The sequence below is a fragment of the Crocodylus siamensis genome, chromosome 12, assembly GCF_052110815.1.
Source record: "Crocodylus siamensis isolate JL-2025a chromosome 12, ASM5211081v1, whole genome shotgun sequence".
NCBI classification, from domain to species: domain Eukaryota; kingdom Metazoa; phylum Chordata; order Crocodylia; family Crocodylidae; genus Crocodylus; species Crocodylus siamensis.
The window spans coordinates 36,584,591-36,612,015 of NC_143406.1; the positions used below are offsets into that span (position 1 = coordinate 36,584,591).

The 27,425-nt window shown below is 39.7% G+C and overlaps 1 protein-coding gene across 1 annotated transcript in view; it reads left to right on the forward strand.

Annotated features, from left to right (window-relative positions):
* The window catches only part of VPS35L (VPS35 endosomal protein sorting factor like), a 100,180-nt gene that overhangs the window by 34,831 nt on the left and 37,924 nt on the right, over nt 1-27,425 (forward strand). The window contains exons 10-23 of the mRNA XM_090023739.1: nt 1,168-1,264; nt 2,334-2,381; nt 4,359-4,452; nt 7,012-7,089; nt 7,785-7,907; nt 10,668-10,714; nt 13,080-13,191; nt 13,909-14,025; nt 14,419-14,472; nt 14,963-15,043; nt 15,369-15,431; nt 17,035-17,120; nt 21,767-21,847; nt 25,285-25,348. Coding sequence (XP_089879865.1) covers nt 1,168-1,264; nt 2,334-2,381; nt 4,359-4,452; nt 7,012-7,089; nt 7,785-7,907; nt 10,668-10,714; nt 13,080-13,191; nt 13,909-14,025; nt 14,419-14,472; nt 14,963-15,043; nt 15,369-15,431; nt 17,035-17,120; nt 21,767-21,847; nt 25,285-25,348 — 1,145 coding nt within the window. The remainder of the gene's footprint in view (nt 1-1,167; nt 1,265-2,333; nt 2,382-4,358; nt 4,453-7,011; nt 7,090-7,784; nt 7,908-10,667; nt 10,715-13,079; nt 13,192-13,908; nt 14,026-14,418; nt 14,473-14,962; nt 15,044-15,368; nt 15,432-17,034; nt 17,121-21,766; nt 21,848-25,284; nt 25,349-27,425) is intronic.

Here is a 27,425-nt window from a genome sequence, read left to right on the forward strand (position 1 = left end):
AAAACCTCTGAGCCAATAGTGTAAAAACACTAGGCACTCAAGGTTTGGAGCAGTTTTTAAAAGCGAAATCATAGGAAATCAAACAAGGGAGTCTTTCTTTCTGTTCCTCCATCTGTATCAGAAAGCTTGCTTATTTATTTTAATGTAATTGATAAATGTGCTTGGAGACCCGGGTCCTTAAGTGTTTGCTTTGCTTGTTGATTCAGAGCTTTGATCCTAGTTTTTTGTTTCTGATGATGTTGACTGATGGACGATAAATAGGTTTGTTGGCAAATTATTTTTATACATGTTAATTGAGCCAGGCAACACTTTTAGCATGCCAGAATAAAAACTGAGTGTAGACATTCTAGATGAGCTGAGTTTTAGAGAGCTGAGCCCATGCTGCAAGCAAGGATGCAGAAGCGGACATTAGCCTAACGCAGGTTCTACCCTACACAATATTTATCAGGACCCTGAGTATGACCTTGGCTATGGGGTCTGCAGTACATTGTGCAGGAATTCCTCAGTTCTCAGAGAAGAGGCAGAGAGATGGTCTCTCCCTATATTCTTGTTTGGTGTAGTGCATGGGGATTTTCCATCTCCTAATTCTGGAGGAACCATATGTGATAGGAGCCTGTCAATATTTGGAGTCGGGAAGGAATTTTAACTCATGGTCAGACTGGTCTGGACTGTGGGGGGTTTTGCCTACCTCTGTAGCAGTGGGCATGGCCCTCTACCCAGGACCTCTTGAGCATATATTGATAATATTTATAGAAGCAGGACATTGACTGCCGTGGCTCTTCTTCTTTACCTGTGGCAGGTTAGGGTGTTAGGTCTGTGTTATGTCAGGGTTGAGAGCAGTCTTACATAGAGGTTAGATTATGGTTTGTACAGGATGGTTTGGACAGGGATGATCCTGCCTCAGGCAGGTGATTGAACTAGACCTCTAGAGGTCTTTTCCAACCCTATTTCTCTATGACTCTGACTCAGTCAAGCAGTTGTCTACATTGCTGCAAGGGAGATCTAAGAATCAAAATACATTGTCCAGCTTATTATGTTTTTCTTTCTTCTTTGAAAGCAGATATTCAGAAGTGACTTCTAGTTCCAGATCTTTAAAATGTAGCTAGTTTAACTTACTTTAGAATTTAAGGTAACATGATTTCTTCTGGATTAATTTTCTTTTCCCAGATAATTTCACTCCAGAAAGTATTAATGATACTGCCAAAGAAACTTGCTTAAATTGGTTCTTCAAGATTGCTTCCATCAGAGAGCTCATTCCCAGATTGTATCCTTTTCAAATGAGTTTGACTATCCAAGTGTTATATTATTATTTCTGAAGTTTAAAAAGAATTACAGTGATATGAGAATGTGGTGAAGTTTACCAAAAACTAAATGATAATTATTAATAACCTCAAAAATATCTTGTGTTATATCACTGTTGTATTTAATGTCTCCTTGTTCCCAATATACTTATTCTCACAATATCCCTGTGAGGTAGGGAAGTACTGCTACTATATCCCCTTTTTTTTACAGATGGATAGTGCAGGCACAGAGAAGTAGAGGGCTAGATTTTCAGCACTTAGGTGTTGTGATACCTTGGGCACCTTGACAGTGGACTGGATTATGAGGGTATGGTGATAGAATGGTTAAGCATCTCTGTGAATCTTGAAGCATGAGTGTTAATCTTCTTGTCCTGACCCATGCCAAAGATCATCCCCATTTGATCGAGCTATAAGTAGGTACCCAGGCATTTTGAGGTGGAGTCAAAGGTTGACCAGCTGGGAAGCTAGCCATATCACTGGCTTGGCTGTGTGGCTTAACTGTGCTAATTTGATGAGCCACCTGGGTGGAGGCAGACTTTGAACTTAACTCTGACCTACCAGATTTTGCAGTCCTGAGGGGGAAGTGCCTAAAGTCCTTATAGCTAGATGCCATGGAATGGGCTTCACAATGGGCAGCACATATAGTAGAAAGCTGCCTCAGCAAGTAGTGGTAAATGCTTAAGGGAAAGGATGTGTTCAAGTCCCTCCCCTTTCTGGGAACATTAAGAGCATTACTTGTAGCAGCAGAGAGGTACCTGCTTGAAACTGGGGTTGACCACCCAAACCCTTTTTTGCACTTAGGCAACTAAGTGTTCCTTTAAAGGGGCAATGATTGTTTAAGTTCAATTTACATACCAGAAACTGAGCAAATTGGAAAACAGAATGGAAAAACTAAAAGCCACAAAGCAAGTAGTAAAATCTTAAAGAAGCCATAGCACTTGATGGCCAAATTAATTTCAGCCAGTGAATATTTAGTATTTATTTTATTTTTAAGGGCATTTTCAAGTAATTTCCCCTTAACTATGCGTTCAGCTATGTGGAAGCAGCAATACTGAAATGCAACAAGTTTCTATCAAAAACGTAAGGGTAACATGCAGTTACTAAATACAGAATACAAGTATGATTGGCAGTATTGATGAGTTGGAGGTATTGGTATGAATCCCAGGAAATAACTTCAAGGCAGAATGCTGCCATAGCTGGTGTCATACTGACTCATTTACTACAGAGCGCTTGCCTAATTGAAGTATTAAGCATTGCAGTGCATGGGGGGTAGGGAGGAAGAGGGGACACATGCTCCCAGATTTCTGCACTGACAGCAGGGCATGGAGCTGCAGCCTGGCCAGAGCCAGGGCATGGCAGCAGGGGGGATGGCAGCGGCATTATGAATTTTGCACCAACAATGGGATTTGGGGCTGCTGCTGGGCCAGACCCAATGCCTGGAGCAGCAGGGGTAGCAGTGGTGGTGCAGAGTTGTGCTCCCACACTGTGGCAGCAGTGCAGAGTTGTGCCCCTTGCTGTCAGCACTTGCACGTTGCCCATCATATTATGCAATGTGGGGGAAGGACAATTGACTTAGAAACTGAAAGGAAGGCAAAAGTGATAGGAGTACAGAAAGGAGAGAACAACAAAGATGAGATTTAAAGGAAGATGAGGGAGCAAGACAGGAACAATGGTCCAGGAAAACAGCTACTAAAAATCTGGGAAGACGAGACAAACAGCGCTGACTTCAATGGACAGTGTTCCTTTAAAAAAAAAATGCTTTTGTGTCTAGGAGCCCTTGAATGCCATAACCCAGGGATGTGTAACCCCTAGCCCATGAGGCAGATCTGGTCCCTGGAGCCATGGGTTACCTCCTGGGCTGGGAAATTTGTAGGCAGGGAGCAGGGCAATGAGTATCGCCACCCTTCCCCCTCTGCCAAATTCCTAAGCCCTACATAGCTGGATTGGGGCTGGGTCATGCCCCCAACCTGCCTCCCTCCTATGCTACCAGATTGGGGCAGGACCTGCCTTCTTCTGTGCCCACCTTTGCCCCTCCTTCACCGCAACACAGCTGGATTGGGCCCCTGCTGTGCCTGCCTTATGTGCTAGATCAGGGCTCAATTTAGGATGTGCTGTGGGACTGTAATACAAGGAGACAATGCAGCGGCTTCACACCTCTTCTGTGCAACAATTTTGGTGTCGCTTTTTCCTCAACCACAGAATGGGGTTTGGGAGTGAAGTGAGGTGAGTGGATCTGTGACTAGGAGACTCCCTAGTGACTGCTGCTCCTCTTGGGGAAGGAAGCTATGTCAGTCTCTAGGGCTGCTACTTCCTTGGGACTGCATTGCAGGCATACTGTAGCTTTGTTGCCTCTCCAGTCGAGAAGGGAGCATTCTTTCTTTTTCTTAGTCCTCACACAAGTCCCCAGAGTACAACTTGACTACTTGGCCTACCCCTGGGGAAGCACCATGTATCTGGGTCCAAGAAGGCAGTTTTCCTCAACCAGTCCAAAATGGCAGTTTTCCTGGGGATAACTGCTCTTCTGGTGTGGTTTAGTACCTGCCGAGGTATTGGGGATTAAAGCGCACTTCATGGAAATGGGAGGCTCCTCTTTAGCTTGCTGCCGTAGTCATATGGCTGAGTGCAGGCGAAACCTGGGGGCCTCCGGGCTTGGGTCTGCATGTAGGATGCCTGCCAAAAGACTTTGGAAATATCTGAAGCCCCTGGCAGGGGTGGAGGATGTTTGCTGGTTGTAGCACCACTTATGGTTCTGGATTGACTCGTGGATTTGGACTTGATTTAGCTTGGAACATGAAACATTTCTTTAAAAACAAAAAAACCCAAAAAGAACTCCTACAGGTATGTAGTATAATTCCTGTCCAAGATGTGACATGCAGTACGTGTTGCATTTTACTTCTAAATGAAATTTTGCCCTAATACCTTTTCCCTCAGGAGTTTTCTATAATTCATGCTCTGATGTAGATGCATAATGTAGTCTTTAAAGTTATCAGTGGGTGGTGTGATACTGTGATCAGTTCTTAAATCTCAATTTTAATTTGTAAAAACAAATCTTAACAGGGGAATTTCAGAGTGTCTCCCACGGTTGACATCTATGATTAGAGGAATTGGAGATCCACTGGTTGCTGTCTGTGCAAGAGCATACCTGTGCAGGGTAGGCTACTATTTCACATTATTTGAAATGAATTTATGTTGCTAGCCAGTTGCTTACTGCTGCAGTCCAGCCTGCCAATAAAGGAAGATTTAATTAGCTGCAGTTTTTCTCTGAACTTCCTTCCTTCTGCTAGCGTATTAAAAGCATGTTAATATTTCCATTGCAATCATAATATTCTCAAACCTTCTGCATAAGTGTATATAATAATCATAGTTATTTAAAAACGACTTTTCTAAGCTTGTCCTACCAGTTCTCTCTCCTGGGGAAGGCTAATAAAACTGGGGACTAGGGCTTAACGAATACTTGTAAGTATATGGTGCTACATGCTGCTCTCTCATTACTAAGCATCGCTTTTCAAGAGATGATGTCCAAGCTTTCCTTCCCTTTCAGTTCACTGTTGCCTTGTTCTTGCAGCTGGAACATCTGCTTTTGGAAAATGTCTTTATGATCTTCTGATAAAAAGGATTTATTTGGCATGGTGTATTTAAAATAAAATGTCTTAATTTACCACCACTTTATATGATTACGGTTTAACAGCCTGCACTACCACTTATGACAAGCACTTCATAATTTCACTAACACCTCTGCCAAAATAAACTTGTACAAGAAATGGACTTCTGGTGAATGTGTTCATATGGGAAAAATACTTGCATGTCAAGTCTTGAGAGTAGATGGTAAAAGGGTCTGTCAGTCTGAGCATGTCATATCTGGTCTCTGTTGGAGATCTTATCACATACTATAAGCTTATTCAACATCAAGAACTAATCTTTAATATGATCTCCAAGAGTTTCTATGTAGATTTGATTTGTGGAACTGTATGTAGTCCAATAATTTTTCATTTACTGTCATACGAGGCTTTCTACTTTACCTAAAAGATGGGGTACAGTAATATCTGCACTGTTTTTAGTCAGAATCCCTTAGTCATCTATGCTATATTTTGCAAGATTGTCTTGAAAACCTTGGTTCAGTGAAACTCAGTTGAATAAACTAACAGGTATTTATGACTGGATTCACCTTGTCTGGCAACATACCGTAGAGCTGATCTGTAGAAATAGAGCTGTTTAGACTGATCAGCTTGGATGGTCGCTTCCAGTACTCATTGGTAGGGACCTAGTAACTTGCAGGGGTTGCCCCCCACACCCGATTTTGTGGTCCAAGCATGGTGCTGGTCACCATTTTCAGGGCAGAGTGCAGCGAGGCCCCCCCTCCTCCTCCCCGTACCCACCGTGATTGCAAGGGACCCTGGGAGTCCTTCCCCTCCCCAGAGATTGACCTATCTGTCAATTTCTGGGGAGCGGTGGGACTCCTGGGGCCCATTGGCCAATCAGAGGTGTATGGGGAGATTTTTGCCTTGCTGCAAGAATCTCCCCCTCCCCTGCCGTGCTTCAGGATGCCAGAACTTCCCACCTCTGTTTTCAGTGTGTCCCCTTTTCCCCTGCTTGCTTGCCATTTTCCATTTTTTGTTTTTTTGCAGGAACTGTGCTTTTTCATTGGGGGTGTACCAGATTATATGATAAATAAGTCCTAGTGCGTATACAAATGGTCTGTAAAGCTGCAGCAGAGATGACTATGGGTATTGTTGCTGCTAAACCAATTTGTAGAGCCATCTCTTTCTGTAAGGGGAAGACATAGGGCAGAGTGATATTCCTCTATTGCTTGCAAAAGAGATTCAAAAGATTCAAGAGATTCTTGATTCAAAAGTTCATCTGATTCAAAAACAAAATATTGAAGGTTGGTAGGAGATGATTCATTTGGGGAGGTGGTGGATTCAGGTACCCAGCATCTTCCTGGATCAGGCCTTGGGGTGAGAAATGGTCCTAGGTTGTTAAGAAGCTGTTATTTTTTAAAAGCTCCAAACCTCTAATTGCTCTGTCAGGGAGTGCTTTGCCACTTTCATTCTGCTCATCCATAAACTTCTATAATAATAGTAATTATTTTTATTTATATATAATTAGTATCCTTTTAAAACCCCCCAAAAACTAAACTTCTTTTAAAGACTCCTTTAAATATTGCAAAATCTAGCAATCAAAATAGAAAAAACTCATCTCAGACTTATCTTGGCAACTTTAGTTAATTCCCATAGGTCATGTGAACATACATTGTGGTTACCTTTTTATTATGTGAACATATGCTATTTTTCTATGACTTCTGTCTTATTCAGTGCACAGCATGGATATAGAAGATGGGAGGCAACTTTAAATCTAAATGCTCCTAATTTTTGAGTGCTTCATTTAAAAAAAAAAAAAGATTAAAAATATTTTTATGTAAGCAGTTGAACATGGGCTGATGTTTTCCCCCACACCTGTTTGTTACTGCAGCATTCCTGCTGACCACAAACTTCAGAACATTTTTATACCTAATGCAGTTACAGCTAACACAGGCCAGGGCCATCATGTCACTTATTAGTGAGGCAGAAACAGACACAGACAAAACCTGTTGTTCAAGATTCTTTGTCTTGGTAATATGTGCATTGCTACTGGTGAATAATTCTCTGTTTGCATGAATGTAGGAGGAGAGCAAGTGAGGAAGAAGATAAAATGTTTCTTTCTTGTACCTTAGGTTGGGATGGAAGTGGCTCCTCACCTCAAAGAAAGTCTCAACAAAAATTTTTTTGACTTCCTTCTAACATTTAAACAAGTAAGCAAATACATTTGCATTGGCTGAGTGAAAGTAATGTGTTCCTTGAGCAGTCTACGATGAAAATACTGTATTGTTCTGACTGTGAGTCTACCTTTTTTTTTTCCACAAAAGAAACACAAAAACTGCACTCTTCTTAAACAAGGGTTGGCTTATAGTTTGGTCCCTAGTAGTCATGACTTCTGTACTTGCAGTATTTTTGTTCATGCAATGAACATTCCAAGTTGGAATGTTTTTCGCTGCATTATTTTACCATTCTCTAGTTCATATAACACTAAGCTACAGTATTTAGTTTTATTGTGGAATGCTGCATATACTGTGATAAAATAACTACTGTAGGTAGCATATATACAGGTTTTAATAGCGTCCACTGCAGTCTTTGTGTCAAACTCGGAAATTATGCAGAATAATTTCATAGATTTCATAGACATTAGGGCTGGAAGGGACCTCGGGAGATCATCGAGTCCAGCCCCCTGCCCAAAGGGCAGGAAGTCAGCTGGGGTCGTAGGATCCCAGCAAGATAAGCATCCAATTTACTCTTGAGCTGCTGAGCATATTGTGTAATTGAGTTAACCTGATCTCCTGAAGCTTTCAGTGAACCTGTGTTTTGAAGTTCTGTTTCCAGTTTCACAGCTCTAGTCAGACATTTATCCTTGCCATGGCAGCTATTTCATCCGTTACTTTTTTTTTAACAGATACATGGAGACACAGTTCAGAATCAGCTGGTAGTCCAGTGTGTGGAGATTCCATTGTATTTGACACTCTATTCTCCAGCTATTGATTGGATTTTACAGTGTATTGCATACCGTGCTCCAGAGGTAATTGCTTATTTTTTCCATGGTAATATTTGATGTTTAACTATAAAAGGAAAATATAAAGTATGTATTTGATGGTGTGCAGTATTTTAAAGCTATAGTAGTCCAGTAGAAAAAATGAACATAGGACTTTGCTGCATAGCACAAGGGTTAGAACTTTGTATTCAAACTTAAAATTCCCAGTGTATTCAATAATGTGTAATACTTAGTGTACAAGAGCAGGCATTGTTATAGGGCTATATGTGTGGTGCATTACAGACCTGCGTAAGACCTGTTCAGTACTCTAAACTACCCGTGTTTGAAGTAAGCATTAATTCTGTATGGTGGAAGTGCTAGAAAAGATAACTAAAGTCAATATAAAATAAGTAAGTGTAAAATCAGAATCAGCATGTGTGTGGCATGAATGACTTTTTATCATATTTAAAACTAAGAATTGAGTAGAATTCTTAGGTAAAGTGGAAGAGTGAACATAAGTTTAAACAAGAGGTTAAAATAATTGTATCACCTTGAATATGCCACACACCTGATGAGAACGTTAATGTTTATAATAAGAATCTAGGTTTTATGTTTTTATATCATAGTTCATATAAAAATGTATTATATAAAATACAAATTGTAAAGAGAAAAGAATATAAAGGACTATAATATTTTTGTCCTGAATATTAAATTGCTGTGCATCTTTTCTCTCATGTTTGATATTTTAGTAGACATCTTGTATAATAGATGGTGTGAGGAGAAATTAAAGAAACAGACTTCTGAAAACAGGGCCAGTGCCAGCTAGACTCCACCTAAGATGCCCCAGATGGCACGAGTTTTGAGTTACGTATATTGCAAAATCAGCTGCCCAAATAATCTTGAGGAAATTAAGCATTTATTAGGTTTTGAGCATTGGCTATGGGAAATCTCTTGTTCTGATTTTTGGCTGGATACTTTTGAAAGAGAAGAAATTCTCATGCGCGTTTATCAAGGTGCTTATGAAGGATGTTTTATTGTTAGAGGGTGTGGGCAGCTGGCAGAAAGGTATCTTTTGCCAAAATAATTACTTTTAAAATTATTTTAAAGATGTAAAATGCATAGTAGGCCTCTGGAAGTAAAAATATTGCACACAATGGAAATCAAAATGTGCACCAGAGCAGGCAATTCGGCAGCTTCATCTGAACAGCAGTCAGTACAAATAGTTATTTTCCAAGGTGAATTGTGGAAGATTTGTGAATGCTAAATAAAATATTGAATCACTTCCAAGGCAAACACAATCTACAGAACTCTGAGGAAAGTACTAATAAATGTAGAGACTGGTGTAAAGAAAGACTCAGAAGAATGCTGCCCTGTCATTGGCAAGGTCTGGGAAATAGAAATCAAGGGGTAATGCTTATATGAAAAAGTGCTTTACAAGCTTAATGTTCATATGAGTAGTACCAACAGAAAGCAGTCCTTTTTAAATACATATTTATAGATTGTCTCGAAATAATGAAAATACTTAAAGTTGAAACTTCAGCAACTCTAGAATTCATGTTTGACCAATTTTGTGCAGAACTCATGTAGCACAACCACACACCCTGGGATTAAACTAGAGCCTTGTGATTCTACATTGGGATCCTGTGATTCTGTTCTTTACACTGCTTTATCAACTTAGCAGTGCAGATTGCACCTTTTTCTTTCTGAATATCATCAACATAATGTTTTTAATTATCCTAAAATAGTCTGAAACAGATATTAATTTCTAAAGAGACATTACAACACTTCAGCATTAGATATAGAAATGAAGGAAGTCCAATCATGTGGAGTACTTAAATCCTCTGTGATTGCATCTTTTCTTGTCACTAAGTTAAAAATATCTTGTTAAAATCAAACCTTACTTATACAGAAAGATTAAAATAAACCCTAACTAATTTGGCTGTACATTTTTAAGCTCTCATGTACAGGAAAAATAATTTATCCAATCCACATATTAAAGATTAAATGAAAACAGTTGAATACACAGTCAGCATTGTTCCTCTCTTACTAGGCTCATTTGATCTTGGTATCTCGATCCTTTGAGTCCATTCAGTTTCTTCTCTCATACTGATATGAACTAGTGAGGATAATGTAGGATTTGTGATTACTTATCATAGTTGTCAAGCTACTCTAGGCTTTAGTCAATGTGTCTGCATTCTACAGTAAAAAGCTAGTGATTTTTCTCCTTTCTTGCCAGAGGTAATTGACCTGGTCCTTTCTCAGAAGGATAACCTTTTGCAGACATGAATAAAGTCCCGGAAACTTGACTTTTATAACATAGTGTTTTAGATTAAGATGTCATTGTGCCTATTTAATGTATTTGTTTATGTTGCACTGTATATGATTTTTCTTTTGAGTAAATGTAGAATTTAATAAGATTTGTGGAATGTGTTGGCTAGGTCAGTGGTTGGCAACCTTATCTGGTGGCAGGTGGAATGGCCCTGCTCAGCTCTAAGGTGGGCTGGCACTAGGATCTGGCTACTACCACTTCTCTACATCCCTGCTTTTTCCTGTTGCTTGGCTCTGGCCTGTCATGGGAAAGCTTACTGACACCTGGCTGCAGAGCTGTGTGGTGTGGCGCAGGCAAAGCCTCGTTCTGGGGGCTGGATCCAGTGGTTCTGCAGACCATATGTTGCCAATCCCTGGGTTAGGGAATTAAATTCTGTTCTAGTGAATGTTGATGGGGCTTCTGAAAGCTGCTAAAAATGTTTTGGGGTGGTCCTGACTTTTTTCCCTGCTCTTTAACTTTTAACAAAATAACTTCTATAGGGACTGCTTACTGAGATGATGGAAAGATGCAAGAAACTGGGGAATAAGTAAGTATCATGTAATCTTGAGACAAATTAGAAACGAAATTTTTGTTATCCTTGAATTCCAGTTATTTGGTATAAGATCTTTTCACGTGAAAAATTAACTAATATCAGCTAACAAAACTAAGGCATAACATCTGTGCTTACGTAAGTCCGTTCCTGCCTCCCCAGTGGGGAATTCCAGTGTATCCATTGGTTTGGCTGAAGAGCAGATGTTAAATTCATTAACTGAACTGTCGTATGAACTAGAGTTTAGCTAGGATTAGAACTTGTGGCATTCTGGATTCCCAGTCATTTCCTCTGGCTACTATTCATATTTCAGTTTTTTTCTGCTGCCATCTTGCTCTCTGTGACTGGCTACTAGATGCGTATTTGAAAGGAAATTGCAAAGCATATGGCTTTGCTGAAAGATGGTAGTATTTGTGTCCATTTAAGACTAAGAACTATTTTCCAAGTTTAGTTCAGGGAGCATATCCTTCACTCCTTCTTAACTAATTTTCCTCATTCAGATGGGGCTTGAGTTTAAAATGATTTTCAAATACCATTTATCCCATGTCCAGCCTAACCATGTTAATTCAGAAAGGCTGTACATAAGCTTGAACATGCTTCCTGATTTACAGGATTGGTAGTTTTGGTATGGATTCAGTTTATTCATATAAGTGGGCAGAAGTTCTGTGAACAATTTTCAAAAGCAATCTTATTTTGCTTGAATGATCAAAAACACATTGTCCACTTTATGCAGTCACATGACTGATATTGCAATAGTTGTCTTTTTGCTTAAGGAGTCAAAGTGCAATTAAAATTGGAAGTAGGAACACTTTCTTATGCTTTTTGTCTAAGGATGGAGCAAAAAACATCCTTAGACTCCACTGTTCCAACATCAGTATATGGATTATGGTCCATTCTGCAGAGTTTGCTTAAATTACTTTTTTAGTGTTTTGGATGGTGAAAGCAGACTGCTTCATCTGGGCACAACTGTCTTGTTTGCTTTGCAGCAGTGCAAACTTTGCAATGTAGCACCAAGAGAACTGAGAAATTTCCCTGTCTGCATTTAATGGAGTGTTAACTTCAGTATCTATTTTTGACCTTTTAAAACCTTACATCATTAAGCTAGCTGTTGGGAAATTGAATAACCTAGCTCTGACAATCATTTTGTAGGGTAGTATCATTAAAGGCAAAGTTCTGCCCTTTGCATACTCAGGATTCTCATTAAATAATACAGATTTATATGGTGATTTTCAATTCTGTATAAAGAATCCCAGTGCACTTGTCAAACTGGATGTGCAGCATCACTGGGGTGAATGGAAGAAGACCTGTGCAGACAGCTGTGCATATTAACTGGTAGATTAGAAATGTTTGTCCACGGATAAGGGAAAATTCCTGTTAAGTGCTGTGAGATGACTAAAGTTCAGTCAGAAGAGACTGGACACTAGGTTTTTAAAATGTTCTGTAAAAACTCAGATGGCTACCTACGTTATACTGAGTTAACTTCAGAGGGATGACTGTCTGAATAGTCTTGCTGGGGATAAATCAACATGGAAGCTGGACACATGTATCTCAACAGAATTTGTCTTTGGGCATTTGCTTTTTAAAATGTCATATCAGGCACGTGCATCCCAGCTCCTCTCTCTTGCTGTCCGTGTGCAATACATTAGCTTGACTATTCAGTAGATAAATTGGATAATATGGAAATACAAATAATATAAATGTTTGTTTTTATTTTGTGAGCTTAATCTTTGAATCTTGCTTAACGTTGCTTTGGGTCATTTCTGTTCCAATAATTTCACTCCTAGAAATCAGACTTTACAACAATAATTTTTTTTTGGCTAATGCAAGAAATCTTGAAGGCTTTTGTCAGACCAAATGGTACTTTCAACAATAAGGACTGTAGACAGGAAAAGAAGAGAAAAATTCAGCAAATATAAAAAAGACTGCTTTGATGTGACTACATGACTTCAGCTTGCCTTCAATTTAGTGAATGAGGTACCAGTATTAAAAAAGAAATTTGTTCTCAAGTAGTGAGAATATGGAAGAAATTTGACCCTTATGGAAGAATTGTGATGTATAATATGATTTAAGCACAGTGAAATGGTGCTTTCCTAGAGATAAAGCAAAGGAAGTACTATAGTGACTGGGATTTCCATAATATCCTATAGCTTAGTGGAGCTTTGCCATACTTACTGTCATCTTGTCTTGCCAGTGCATTGTAGTGCAACCTGAGGGTTTTTTTCTTTGTTTTCTTAGCCCTTGCTTTCTGAAGTAGAACCCGAATAGTAGTTAATCTTTTGAAGTTCAGATTAATGTAAACTAGAGAATGGAGAGCAGCTCAATTTATGTTGAGCTGAGCTGATTTGCATCATATTCCTTGTAGTGCCTTACTTCTGAATTCAGTGATGTCAGCATTCAGAGCTGAGTTTATTGCTGCAAGGTCTATGGATTTTATTGCCATGATTAAGGAGTGTGATGAATCTGGATTCCCCAAGGTAAGTTCTTTTTGTAATTTACAGCACTGCTTATTCATTATCTTGCCAAGAGCTTCCTGCATTTAGCTCGTTGTCTAAATGGTACATGTGGGATTAAAAACCAGGTATTCCATACATGGAAGTAACTATTATATAGGTTAGATAAGGTGACTTAAAATCTAGAACACAAATAATGGGTGTTAGTGTAAGAGTATACAAGAATTTCTCTTGTCGTGCCAGAGCATGAACCAGAAAGGTCTATTGCCATTCATTTATGGGGAGTCCTCTTAATAGTTGGCCATTCCACTGCTGGGAAGAAGTTCTAGGATTAATTTATTTGGTCTCTTTCACAAAGGGTATATTTCTACTCCTCCCAACTTTGTTTTCCAGTCGATATAGTGATTTAGTCTTTCCCCATTCAAACCAATGGGAGCTTTGCAAGAGCAGGAGCAGGACATCTAGCAGTTACTTTTTAGACATCTGAAAAATATGCATGTATTAAAAAAGAGAACAAAAAGTGTGTGTTTTTTCAGGGTATGTATTGGGATGCATTGCTAGTTAATTTCATGGCTGATAGTTCTCCAGCAAAAGTATGTAATAGCTCAGACTTGAGCAGAGGATTCATTCAATTTAATATACCCAGCTTTTATAATTTTGGAATAATAATATTGAAAGTGTTACACTTTCCAGTGAAAAATCTGTTGGTTATATGATAGGATGGTCTGATCTCTTTTTCAGCACCTTCTCTTCCGCTCCCTGGGGCTAAACTTGGCATTAGCTGATCCTCCTGAAAGTGATCGCCTTCAAATATTAAATGAAGCCTGGAAAGTTATCACAAAATTAAAGAACCCACAGGTAGGTCGTTGATAGGAAATGTGTTGCCAACCTTAAATGCTGGGAGCCAGTTGTTTTAAATTGGATTTAAAAAGATCACAAAATTACAGATGTGTTTAGAATAGATAGACAATAAATGTGACATTGCCTAGTTTTACTGTTCCTAGATACTCAGCAGTTGCCCAGGCAGTGTGTACTTGTTTCTTCTCATGATCCACAGGTTACCCCAGTTCTAAAATGTAGCAGTGCAACTGGACATCTTGTCTTACAACGGCAAAATTGCAGAAAAACTGTCCAAGTAATTACTTGAGTACATACATTGCTAGAAAAGAAATAGAGATTGTACAACCTAATAGAGCTTTTAAAGGTGATATATTCTATTGACCATAACATAAATATTTATATTTTCTCTAGGATTATATTAACTGCGCTGAAGTGTGGGTGGAGTACACCTGCAGACACTTTACAGTATGTGAGAATTGCTTTAAGTTTATCGTTTTAGCTGTATAGGCACTAAGTGACTGTATAGCAGTTTACAGTGGGAAAACCAATGGTCATAACAAACAATAGACTTCTTTTTCCTATTTAGTATCTGCCTGTAAGACTTCAATGTGTGATGACGTTAAGGGGTATGATATGTTCTTCTAGGATCATATTTTTTTTTTTTAGTATGAAAGTTGAATCAATTCAAAATGATGGCTACATCAGGAGACCTCTTAATTGGTCACATGTATTTCTCACTTGTATATGGAACATGAGGGGAGAACATACAGACCAAATTATAGTAAGTGCTGGTAGGACTTCAGCTATGAGTTATCTGGCTTCCACTATAGCTCTGTAAAGTCTTAATTCTTTTGGAAAGGAGAACCTTGGTTGACATTAGCACAGTGCTCTAGTAACTTAAAAGATGAACCAGTTTCTATGCTGTGCTTGTGACATCTTAATTTTTACTACACAGAAGCGTGAGGTCAATACTGTTCTGGCAGATGTTATCAAACATATGACTCCAGATCGTGCTTTTGAAGAGGCTTATCCACAGGTAAGAGACCTCCTTTTGTTTCTGTGAGAGCTAATATCTTTTCCAGAAAAAAATCGTGTGTGCTAGAAATTGCTGTTGTATCCTGCAGCATAATGATTATATTTTAAATTGTCTCCTTATAACTTGGGAAACCTTAGGACAGTGTAATGCTGTGGAACAGTGCTCTAGTCTAGATTCCTGCACACACACGCTCACACAGTGCACAGTAACTAGAAAAAAGATTAAGTTGAGTGACTTGCAGATATACAGCAATGTAATGATCATGTACTGTATTTTTACATTTAATTTGTAATGAAATGACTTGCATGTTCCCCTTTTTCCCCAGCTGCAGTCAATTATTCAGAAAGTTATTACTTATTTCCATGACTTTTCCATACTTTTCTCAGTGGTAAGTTGCTTTTTAAGTTTATGTTTTTTCTGGAACTGCTTGTCTTTAGGAATGTTGTGCATTTTCTCTAAGGAAACGTAACCTGATTTGATTATCTAAATCAGCTGGAAACTTGCTTGGTGAGAAGTGTTTTTTGTCAAGTATAAAACTGTTAAAATACCCAAGGAAGTGTTAACTGATTACTTCTCAAAATCCATTATTTTAATTAAAATATTTCACACTTTCTTCTTATTAGGTTATAGGGCTCTGTAATATTTTTGTTTTTTGTTTAATGGCAGCAGAAGAAGCTCAAATTAATTAATACAGTCTATTTGTGGGCTGTGCTGATATAACTCTTGATACTGCTTCCTTTCTCTGTTTAACATATATTTTACTGTGTCAAAAGAAGGAACTTAGGGTACAATTTGAGGGGCTAAGGGAAAGTGGAGAGACCAATCATTTTGTGGTAAGGACAGAATAACGATGGCATCCTGTTTTTTGTATTTCTGTAGCCTGAGTAAAAGGAAGCATTTCAAGAAGCTCATTGATTTAGGAACTGTTTAAGCTCCTAAATCACTTAAGCACTTTTGACAATTTTGCCCTCAGTGTATTTTCAGAATAGTATATAAGCATTTAGTTCTCTGGCTACCTCAGCAATCTAAATTCAGTGCCTAAGGGACATTTAACTGTTTTAAAGCGTCACCTTTAAAATGGTGGCTGGCATTCCTCCAGTCCTTTGCAGAAGAAGAATAATTCCTATTTCTAATACCCTAAGACTTGCTTTCACAGTCCCCAGACTTTTCAGTAGAAATCACAACTGTACCTGAGCTGCTTTCATCATATCTGTGTGTTTAAAAATATTTTTCTATATTTGGCTAAATGCATTCTAAATGTTGCATGTTATACTATAGTCCCTCAGCCAATACTCTTCTTATTTGCCTCTATTTGTACTACCATTTAATTATCTCATATTATTTAGTCATATTCTTATAGCTGTGGTATCTTTAAACTTCCCTATTAGGGATTATTGTAGTGTTAGAGCGGTGCTGTAGCTGGGATGACAAGAATTATGCGAGGCAGGGATTTCTTAGGGTGATATCTTTTATTGGACCTACTGCATAGTTGAGATAATCTTGCTTTTGAATGCAAGACATTGTTCATTAGGACTGAGGAGTGAATGCTAGCACAGCATAAACCAGCACAGCACCACACTGGATAGTTGGAAGAGTGGGGAGAGAAATTCCCAGGGGTATCAGACAAACAATTAGCAGAGGAAAAGAAGCTGATTACTGGAAGATCAAGGCCTATCAAAAGGGAGGAGGGTCATTCTTACCTTTCATGTGTGGGACAAATTCAGGAATCAGATTTTCGGTTTTATTGCACATTATATCCGTGTTAAGTCCTTGGATTTTAGTGTCCGGCTTACTTTTTTTTTGTTCCCAAGCTTGTCTTTTAAAGGTGTTAGGTAGATTTCCCTTGAACAAAAGGATAATGAGGTCAAAGACTGAAAAATTAATGCTTCTTGAAAATTAAGGATTAGGAAAGATATTTTTCAGCACAGAACAAAATCTTTTATATGGAAAATGCTTCAATTGACTTGCTTCATTTTTATTTGAATTTTTAGGAGAAATTCTTACCATTTTTGGATATGTTCCAGAAGGAGTGTGTGAGAGTGGAGGTTTGCAAGTGCATTATGGAAGCTTTTATTAAGTAAGTGGAAAATATTCTGATTAAGTGAGCTCTAGAGGATCTGGACAATCTATTGAAAGATGGTTGTATAAGATGTATTGAGTCAGTGTGGAGTCCACTTAGCATCTAAAAGGTGCCCAGACTAAAAAGAAAATGTAAACATATTTGTGGTCAGTGTTGTTCGATTGCTTATTAACTGTTTACAATGACTGTCAGGATTAGAGTAGTCTTTATTCCATCGTAGATGGGTTGTTGTTAGGGCTTTGTTCAATTTCCATTGCTACAGCTAGTTTATAAAACAAAATGCTATGTTTTCCTGTCCAGTCCTGTAACACTAACAGTGATCTTAACATATATGAATGAGAAAAGGAAACAAATATGCACATTTCTTACAAGCTCTATTATAAAGGCAGAATAGAACGGAAAGTGAAATTGGAAGATGAGATTTCATTTTCAGACATGTCAATTATTTTAAAAGAATCCTTTTCATTTGTCATGCTCATGAGATTCTTGAAACTTTATTTTTATTCTCACATCCTTCGTTGGGATATTCAGATTTCAAATAGAAATATTATGGGATGATAATTCAATGATGAAAAATTGATGAGAAGTGATAACTAGAGCAAGTTTTATGTAAGAATGTTCATTAGCATGTAACAAATACCAAATTGTTATTTCCTCTTTAGACACTAAGAAAACATTTTAAGAATGAGAGACTCATTTTCTTCCTTTTTGTTTATATGGGGTTACATCAATTGTTTATGTAAAAATACTGTATGTCAGAGATTTCATAATTGATGGAGTGTGGCTTAATTTTTTTTTTCTGCTACTAGTTTAAAATTTATTAAAATCTTAGTCCAGGGTAGCTAGTAGAAGCCTACAATGTTTGGCTCTCAAGAAAAGGAATTCCCCTCACCCACTCTAATTCTTCCCCAAAGCCCAACTAAGTTAGAACTGGTGTTAGAAGTTCAATTCTTTTGTCTTCTAGATGAACTATTTATAGGATTAAATATTAGCCGACTCTGACTGACTTCTTTCATCCCCTCCCCTGTGCATCCATATGTTGCGTTGGTAACCATTTGAGCCATGTGACGGCGAGGATCACATTTATTAATGATGTTTCCAGGGTTACCTCTGCTTGTGACAGAGCTGGGAATCTGTACTAAACACTTCCTTATTTATTCTGTTGAATGAAGCAGATCCATTCCTGCTCTACGCTACTGGCCATTCTTTACTCAGTAAAAAAGTTCGCTGCTTAGTAATGCCTTGTAATCAACAAATTTTTAAATGCATATAAAATGATAGAACACAAGCACTCATTTAGTGTAGTTTTATAGCAAATAACCCATATTCAGTATAAAGAATTAAGAGCTCGCTGCCATGCTAATATCTCCGACTTAGGGACTCTTTGGCTGTGTCACTAGACCAGGTGTGAAATCTCTGCCTTAACTAAAGCTCTTGCTGCTAGAGTGAGTTGAAATAGGGTTACCGTACGTCAGGTTTTCCTGGACATGTCCTCTTTTGGGATCCTCCCATCTTCGCCCAAGCATTTTTTTTTAAATATCAACAAATGTCTGGGATTTTGCTCTACCTATGTTTAGCACTGAAGATTTTCCCAGCACTTCCTGGCTTGCCCTAGCTAGGAGCTGCTTCGTGCTGGGGGAAGTGGGGAAGGACAATTGGAAGCAGGGCATGCATGGTCCTGGGACTGCAGCAGGGTGGGAGAGGTGACTGCCTCTCCAGTGAGGGAAGGGGGCAGAGGGGCCCTTTGGTGGCAGCAGGGAGCTGCATGGCTGGGCTGATGGCACCAGGACCAGTGTGTGTGCCCTCAGGGACAGGGCAGCCAGGAGAGGTTGGGGGGAGCAGGGAGCTGTGGGTCAAGAGTGAGGGGCAGTGGCAAGGTTGGGGAGGTAGAGGGGGCTGTGGTTCAGGGCTGAGGGGCCTGTGGCTTGGGAATAAGGGGCACCAGAGGGGCAGGGGACTGTGGGTCAGGAGCGTGCAGCACAGGCCGTGCCAGGAGGCCGTGGGCTGGAAGCAAGGAGTATCAACAGGTCTGGGGGGGGGGGCTGTGGCTTGGGAGTGAGTGGGAGGGGTAAGGCATGGGTGTATCACTGCCTCCCCCAATCATATTACCACCCCCCTCCATGACAGGTGTCCTCTTTTTTGAAACTGGAAGTATGGTAACCCTGATGTTTTGTTGTTGTTTCCTAGCATACACAGGGGATTAATAGTGCTTCTTTGGAGCATTATGAGATAGAGTAATAAAGGGGGCCCTACTGGAGGAATTTAAGGCATTTTTTCTTGAGGACACTTTGCTACAGGCTTATACTGTGGTCTGTTTGAATTGTCAGTGAAGTCAAGCCCTGGGAAAGAGATGAATTTTAAAAGGATCAGAGGTACTTGCTCTACAAGGAGAGTAGACTGCGACTTTGGTCCCTTATTTGCATAGGCACATATGACTGGAAGGGGTCTTCTGGGCCCCCAAGTCCAGTCCTCTGCACGTGCAGGCAATCATTTAACCTAATGAATCTTCAGCAGTGCCGCTGCAAACTGTTATCCCCAAGTGAAGGGCACAGTATGTGAAACACCTGGGTGAGGCAGGGAGACAAAGGGCATTGACATTGCTGTGCCACTCGAGCCTTGTGGAAGTTGTTGGTTAACCTATGTTCAAGACCCTAGGACAGTGGGTTTTCAGCCTGTGGTCTGCAGACCCCAGGGGGTCTGCAGGCTATCCGAGGGGTCTACGAAAGATGACCATGATCAGTCAAAATATGTGAATACTCACACTTACCATTCAGAAGGGTCTGTTCAAAATTTGTTAGGGTTCTGCAAATGAAAAAAGTTTGAAAACCACTGCCTTAGGAAATCACAGAGGAAAGCAACCCACAACCCGCCTACAGTCCTTTTCAATCTTTCTTAAGAGAACTGGTTTTTTGGCAGTTGTTGTGACCCTCGATGGAAGAGTGAGGCAACACCTTGAGTTTTCTAAGTAGTGGTAGGATCATTAGGGCACCCCAGTCCAAAACCTATAGTCTTAGCTGTGTATTAATTACAGGCATCCCAGCACCTCGGAGGAAATCAAAAAACACCTAGAAGCCTGTAGCATTTGTTAGAAGTGGGGGCAAGAGAGGAGGGATGCAGTGGAAGCAACAGGCTTGTTGTCTGAGGCATGGGGTTATCAGACTTCTTCAATACTGCAGGTGCTACCTTCATACCCTTGCAAACAGACAACTATGTGGGCACGCTGACTGGCACGAAAGAACTCCCTGTCCTGCACCATTCCTTCCGCAGACTTATCCGGTTCAGTTTTAATGAGATTGCCACATCATTTTGTTTAGCAGACCATTCCAAAACTTCATACTTCTGATAGTTAGAAATCTTTAATTTCAAATCTAAATGGATCTGTAGCCATTTGATCTTGTCTTAAAAGCTTTTCTCCTTTCCTAATATTCACTCCCTAAAAATAGAGTGATCATATCGCCTCTCAATCTCCATTTTGCTAAATTAAGCCAAGCTCTTTTAATCTTCTTTCATAAAAGAAGGGTTTCCATTCCCTTAACCAATTTAGGCAGAAAGCAGGGGAGGGTAGTGCCTTAGAGACTAATTGGTTCAGAGAGGTATTAGCTTTTGTAGGCAACAGCTTACTTCATCACATGCTGTGAATGTAGTTAACCGTCTTTAGTAGCTTTTCCTTGGGTGTTTCAGTTTAATTTAATTGTATTTTGAACATTGGTGACCAGAACTGTACACAGTATTTTAAATGGGGGCTTACAAATGCTTGGTACAAAGTATATGTTCCACTAATGCACATTGTTCCTAAGGACTTTTCTGGAAGTTGAATTACAGTGAAAATTGCTGACATTTTAAGTCCATATCAAACAGTTTTTGCTTATCAGTGTTAGAAGCCTCCACCCTCTTCCTCTTTTAAACTTCCATGTAACCTCATAACCCTTCTGTGGCCCTTGGCACTTGATTGAGTTGTGCTGATCCATCTTATCCTCCCCTTCTGAAATTCACAAGGGAGCGATTTCTTTCAAAATATCTTCTGAAAATGACTTTGACGATGCCACCCATAGCATTTCTTATTGCCATGGTAACAAATTTATTTTTTTGGAAGTGATTTAATGACACTGGTATTAATCTGTGGCATGATTAACACATCAAGGTGATGCACTCCCAGAGCCATATGTTTGCCTTCTTGAAGGCCCTGGCATGCTTTTCTTCTCTGCCTTTGAAGGGACTAGCTTACTTTCCGATATTTTTATAACGGTTTTACTTTCAAGTTTTCTGGGCACATCCAAGAAATCTGTCTAGATTTACACATCCTATAAGACTGGGGATATATGTGACTTGGTAATAATAGGCCTCCTGTTCAGTAATTACTAACTTTCATACTTAATTGTTTTTGTCTCTGTACCAGCTATGACAATGAGTACACTGCTCTCTGAAAAAAATACATAACTCAGTGCTACACCCTGTAAGATGTTCTTTTGAAGCTGATGTACAAAGATGATTTCTTTACCGTTGCAATTCTTTGTCATTACATTATGAAAAAGCTTTCCCTTAGAAATGAATTATTAAGTGAATGTTAATTGTTTTTTATCCCCACTGTTTTGTGTCTTGGAAAAAATGTGGCATTTTCCAACATTATTTTCTTATTTTTTTAGGCATCAGCAAGAATCTACTAAAGACCCAGTCATACTCAATGCTCTTCTACATGTGTGCAAGACCATGCATGACTCTGTGAAGTACGATCAGTTATATAAGTTTTATAAGGCTTGAATGCTATGATTTACAGTTCTAATTTTGGGGGCTAACAATTCAAAATGGCTTTGCCATTAATGGGAGTGATGCAGTGTAGTTGCAGCATGTACTCTTTCCTCTTGAATTATTGTTCTGAATGCTCAAGCAGAATACAAATGGAAGATGACAGTGACTTCATGGGTGTTCCTAGTGGGAAGGGAAGCAGCAAGGATCTTTTTGAGAGTAAAAACCTGTGAAAAAAGTAGTAGAGGCAATTAAATGTTGTCAGTTTTGGGTCCTTTTCAATTTATTGTATTTACTCAAATCCAAGGAATCAGGTTGCAGGAGGTTCCAGGGGGTGAATAGGCACCGGCACAGGCACACACGTGGCAGGGGGCAGCAGCAGAGGAGCAGACAGGCATGGGGGGAGCAAGGGGCAGGTGTCTGGCCCCCTCATGTCCTACCTGCCTGCTGCCACTGCTTTTCCTGCCACAGCTGTGTGGGAGGGGGAAGGAGAGAAGCACTAATTTAAGGCTACATTTCAGTAATTAGATTCTATACATGGAAAATTCTAACAGTTCTAAAAGTGTATGGAATCTAATTATTGGGGGGTCATCTTAAATTTGAAGTCATCTTGAATTTGGGTAAATATAATATCTGTGATGATAAAAACTGGAGTCTCTTCTAAGAACTACTATTAGTAAAATATGTAAGGGGTTTCAGTTCATTTTGCCATTTAAAGTACAGGTCACAATACTCAGTTATCCTCTAGTTGCTTCCAGTTTATCACTCAGTACTTGGCAACCCTAGGTCTGGAAAAGAATATGTAGAGAATCTCCTTTGTGGAGGGCTATTCTTGGATGATATAGGAGCTCCTGTGTCACTTCCCTGACTTGGCAGGGAGAGAGAGTTGGGTGTCCCTTTCTTCCACTGATTCCTGACTAATGTTTCTCTGAGGCTACTGGTATAGGAACAGTTTAGAACAGTGTTCCCTTTTCTCCAGGATCCCTCTTCTGTACCGAGTCCTCAGCAACCATGGCTGAGAATCCATCCCATAAGATTAGCTGCTACTAGTAATCAAGTTCTTTTTAGAAAAAAGAACTGCCCCTGTATCAAACATCTTGCTATGGGAGACTAACTGACTTTTCTGCAGTGCCTTTCATCCAGTTTCTTTTAAAATACTGGGTAGGTACCAATTAATTAGGCCTCACAAACACACTTTTTGAAGTAGGGATATATGACTGTTGCAATTTAGAAGAGGAGGTGAAATACAACAGTGAAGTGGTGTGTCCAAAGTCATACAGAAAATTTATGGCAAAATTAGGAAATAAGTTCTCCAGGTTAGAGTTTTATTAGCAAAACTGTCCATTCTCTTTTCTGTTTGTCCTTGCAATTCTATACAGCTCAGTTCCTTGAGGTACACTGAACCACGAACCAGTTATAATTTAGTGCTTATATTTCAAAGGTAACTTTATAGCCTTTATTATTGTAATTATTTTAGGTTATAGTCTCTGAATGCAAGATATATTAGTAATAGAGGAAATCAATTTTGACATGTGATTCAAATTGATACCAGTCCGAATGTATAATTTTAAGGTGTGTCATCTTTTTGGCATCTCTCTGGGATACTAGTGCCCTTTCAGTGCCTAAGCACTGAGAATATTGGAAGCAAAAATTCAACATTAAGGATTCAAGGAAGTTTCTAGTAGTCTGTAGTTCACACTTTGTCTGATCTTATTGCCAAAGCAATTCTGAAACTTTTATTGGGAGTCTTGAAATCCCTTATATTAGTAGTTCCGTTAGTTAGCTTCATTCGCTTGATTCTGTTCTGTCAACTCTTTCAGTGGCAAATTCGTATTTAGATTTAATAAGTTTAAACTACCTCTTCTGAACCATTGTTCATGAAAAAAATGCAAAAGCTTCACTCCTGGGTCTAGGGCTCAACATGACATAGACCAACACAACAGCTGTTGAATGGTAATAACGTTGAGGCTGTAATACCAATCTGGTGCAGAATTAAACTGACAACCTATATAATTGACCCCATAGATCCCATTGCAAATCTCCTGTGCCATCCAGACCTCCGTCATTTGCTGTTTTGATTGGCAGTGTGCTAATGAGCTAATTGTGCTAATACTTTTCTTTTTTTCTACTGAATTTGTATAATAAAACTATTGTTCTGTTTCCATCTGGTGTCTGTGTTAGGAAAAAGGTAAAATGATATGCTGGAGGTCAAAGCTGCAGCGTAATGCTAAAAGGATTAAATGGGCTTACTTAATTTAACTTAACTTTTTGTTTATTCATTCTAATCAAAATAGACTTCACTTATTAAATTTTAACATGATGTAAATTTGCCTCATATTGAATGTGACCTCTGCTTTCTGAAGTAAAGATTACCATGAGGACATCTATCTAGATACTTTAATGCAGTTTATAACAGCATGACATCTAGGGAGCACTGTAATACGCACACAGTTGAGCTAATCAATTGAGAACTGAAACTTGAAAGAAAGTTTAATACTATAAAGAGGAAGGAACTTGAACATAGATTAGCTATTTTCGTTCTTGTTGATAGTTGATTTCAAGTTATATTTGCATTCAGATCTTTATTCTGTAGTGCAGTGGTACTCAATCTTCTGGCCCCACGGGCCAGATGAGTGGTGTGGAGCTTATCTGCAGGCCAGATCCTGGAGGCAGGGTTGGTTCATGGGCCAGATCCATCATGAGGTCAGCATGCAGGGTTGATCTACAAGTGCAGTCTGGCCAGCCCCTATATACCAACATGACCTGGCATATGTGGCCTTTCCATCTGGCCTGTGGGTTCCGTAGGTCCAGAAATTTTGCAGTAGGAAGTAGTAGCAGCTTAAGTTGCTGCCTCTGGAAGCCCATACAGTTAATGCTGCCACCACTTGCCTGCTATCATATTTCCAGACCTGTGCAGAGCTCCACAGACTGAATGAGACAGTCCCACGGGATAGATTCAGCCCCCGGGGTGGAAATTGAGCACCACTTGTAATACAACACTTCATCCACAGACCTGCTAAACTTGTTTAGGAATATTAATTAGCTTAAACTCCATCTCTTTTCATTGGGATTCAAAGTATTTCATAGTGAGATTTCTATTGGTTGCTAAACTTCGTAAAATCTTAATTTTTTTTGTTGAACTTGAATATTAGTGCAGACTTGATCTGGCAGTATCCCTTTACTAGTGTTGAAATTGACAGATGGTCATAAATACAGTGGTTTTTTCGGAGTGTTTAAAATTGTAGTGTAATGCCAAAATTATGATTAACATCTCACTTAATAACATACTGTTTTGTATGCGGACCTGATCTTTTAAAAATAATGTGTAAGATACACACATGAGCTTATATTTGGAGGTATATATTTTTTGGAGAGTGGCTTATCTTAATTATTGACCATGTAAACTTACTCTTTTTAGTGCACTAACACTTGAAGATGAGAAGAGAATGTTAGCAGCTTTGATAAATGGATTTATAAAAATGGTAAGTAGCTGTTGTGCATGACTGCCTATAAAACTTAAAACTGGGATTCTAAAACAGCCCACTGTGGTTGCCAATATACTACTGAAATTCAATCCAAGTTGCATATCTAACTCATTTAGGTCTATCAAAAATCCCAGCCAGGAAATATTTTGTAAAGTAAATACACAGATGTTTGAAGGAACTGTCAAAGAACCAATGATGATGAGTTGGTATCACACGTATAGTTTAAAGTGTGGGTATTTCTAAAGATGTTAAATCTTCTGGTTATTTTTTTTGTTTGTTTTTAAGTCTCATACAATGATTACATTCTTGCCTATTGTGAGCAGTATCATTAGTAGATTGAATTTTGCCAGTCCCAGCTGAAGGGGATGAAGGCAAAGTAAAAACATGAAGTAAGACTTAAAGATTTACAGGTACACTGATACATCGGTCTGATGTTGGATCGGCACTGATATAAAGAAAATTGATTGTATCGGAAATTGGCCTGAAGTGGTCAATAATTGGGCTGATAAATGCCAGTGCATGCACACAGGTGTTGTGCAGCACACAGGCAACAAGGAGCACAGCCCGGCAGCTTGGAGAGCTGCATGCAGCTGGTAAGTCTGTTGTGCTGGAGAAGGGGAAGGAAGGGGCGTGGGGGGCAGATCAACACCCACCGTGGTAAAGGAGGAGTGGGCTGGGGCAGGCACTCCCCAGCTGTGGCAGGACAGGGCGTGGGACACAGCTGTGGTTTGTCTGGGGGATGCGGGGTCGGGGGGAGGTGGCTTCCACCACTGCACATACCATACGAGGGCACGAGGGGGGCATGTGTCCCTGGATCTGGGTGGGGGGCGGGGCTACACCAGGCTCTTCCCGGGGCGGAGGGTTAGGCTGGGGCTGCACTTAAGGTAGGTGGTAGTGGTGCTGGGAGGGGAGGGCTATAGTGAAATTTGGGGTGGCTGCAGCCCCCCCTGCCCCCCCCCCCCCCCCCGTAGCCCCAATCCCAATGTGACTACTGCTGCCCACTCTGAGCTCAGCCCAGTGTAGCCTCTGCCCCACCCTGGACAGATCCGAGGGCATGCGCCCTCCCCCCGGTGCCCTTCCGGGGTGCGCACACCAGCAGGAGCCCTCTCCCCCCTGCACCTCCTGGATGATCCATGGTTCTGTCCTACGCCCTTCCCTGGCTGGGCAGCACCTGCCCCAGCCCCACTTCCTCCCTCACCGCAGGCAGTGTTGATCTACCCCCACACATCCCTTCCCTCCCCCCTTCCCTTCCACCACAACAGACTTACCAGCTGGAGGCAGCTATATTGGAAATCGGATTGGTATCAGCCAATATGCCTCCTTAAAAATCTGCTATCAGTATCGGCCCCCAAAATATTGGTGCACCCCTCTTAAAGATTAAAAAACATCAGGAGTTTGGACCCATCAGAATCAGGATGCTGGTATAAAAATATAAAACCTCTCTGAGATATTTTGTTACCTTCTAATTTTTGATCCTTTGGGTTGTGTTTCTAGAGACGCTTTCCCCTATGATCCATGAAACTAGAAACAGTTTTTGAATAAGAGATTTTTTTGTAATCGCTTGGCTACACAAGAGAGGTCTTCAAGAAAATAATCAAATATGGCAGGACTTTTATTTGCTGCATGCAAATAAAAGATGTTCCACTGGCTTTTGAGGTAGAAGCAAATTAGAAGTTGGGAGTATAAACACTTCCAAATTTATACTTGGTTTCTATTAACACAAATCCTGGCTCTTCGTTTAACCTTTCATAGCAACCAGGGTTTCCCCATTTTTCTCAATGTCATCTTTCTTCTAATCAGATGGCCAGTCTGCTTTGTAGTTTTATCCAGCTAGCCAGTTTCTCTTCAACTTAATATTCATTAATAGCCACCTGTTTATTGCTTGAAAGATTTCATCTGATAGTTCTTTACCACATAAAATATTGCAGAACTTCTCAGAGGGGAAATTGTAACATATTAAATATGTTTCTGTAGTTGTAGAAGGTTCAGTAATGGTATATAATGTGTAATGCTGATTTAAATACAGAAGCACAGTGCAATATTAGCTGGGTGGTAACTTGAAATTTGTGGCATT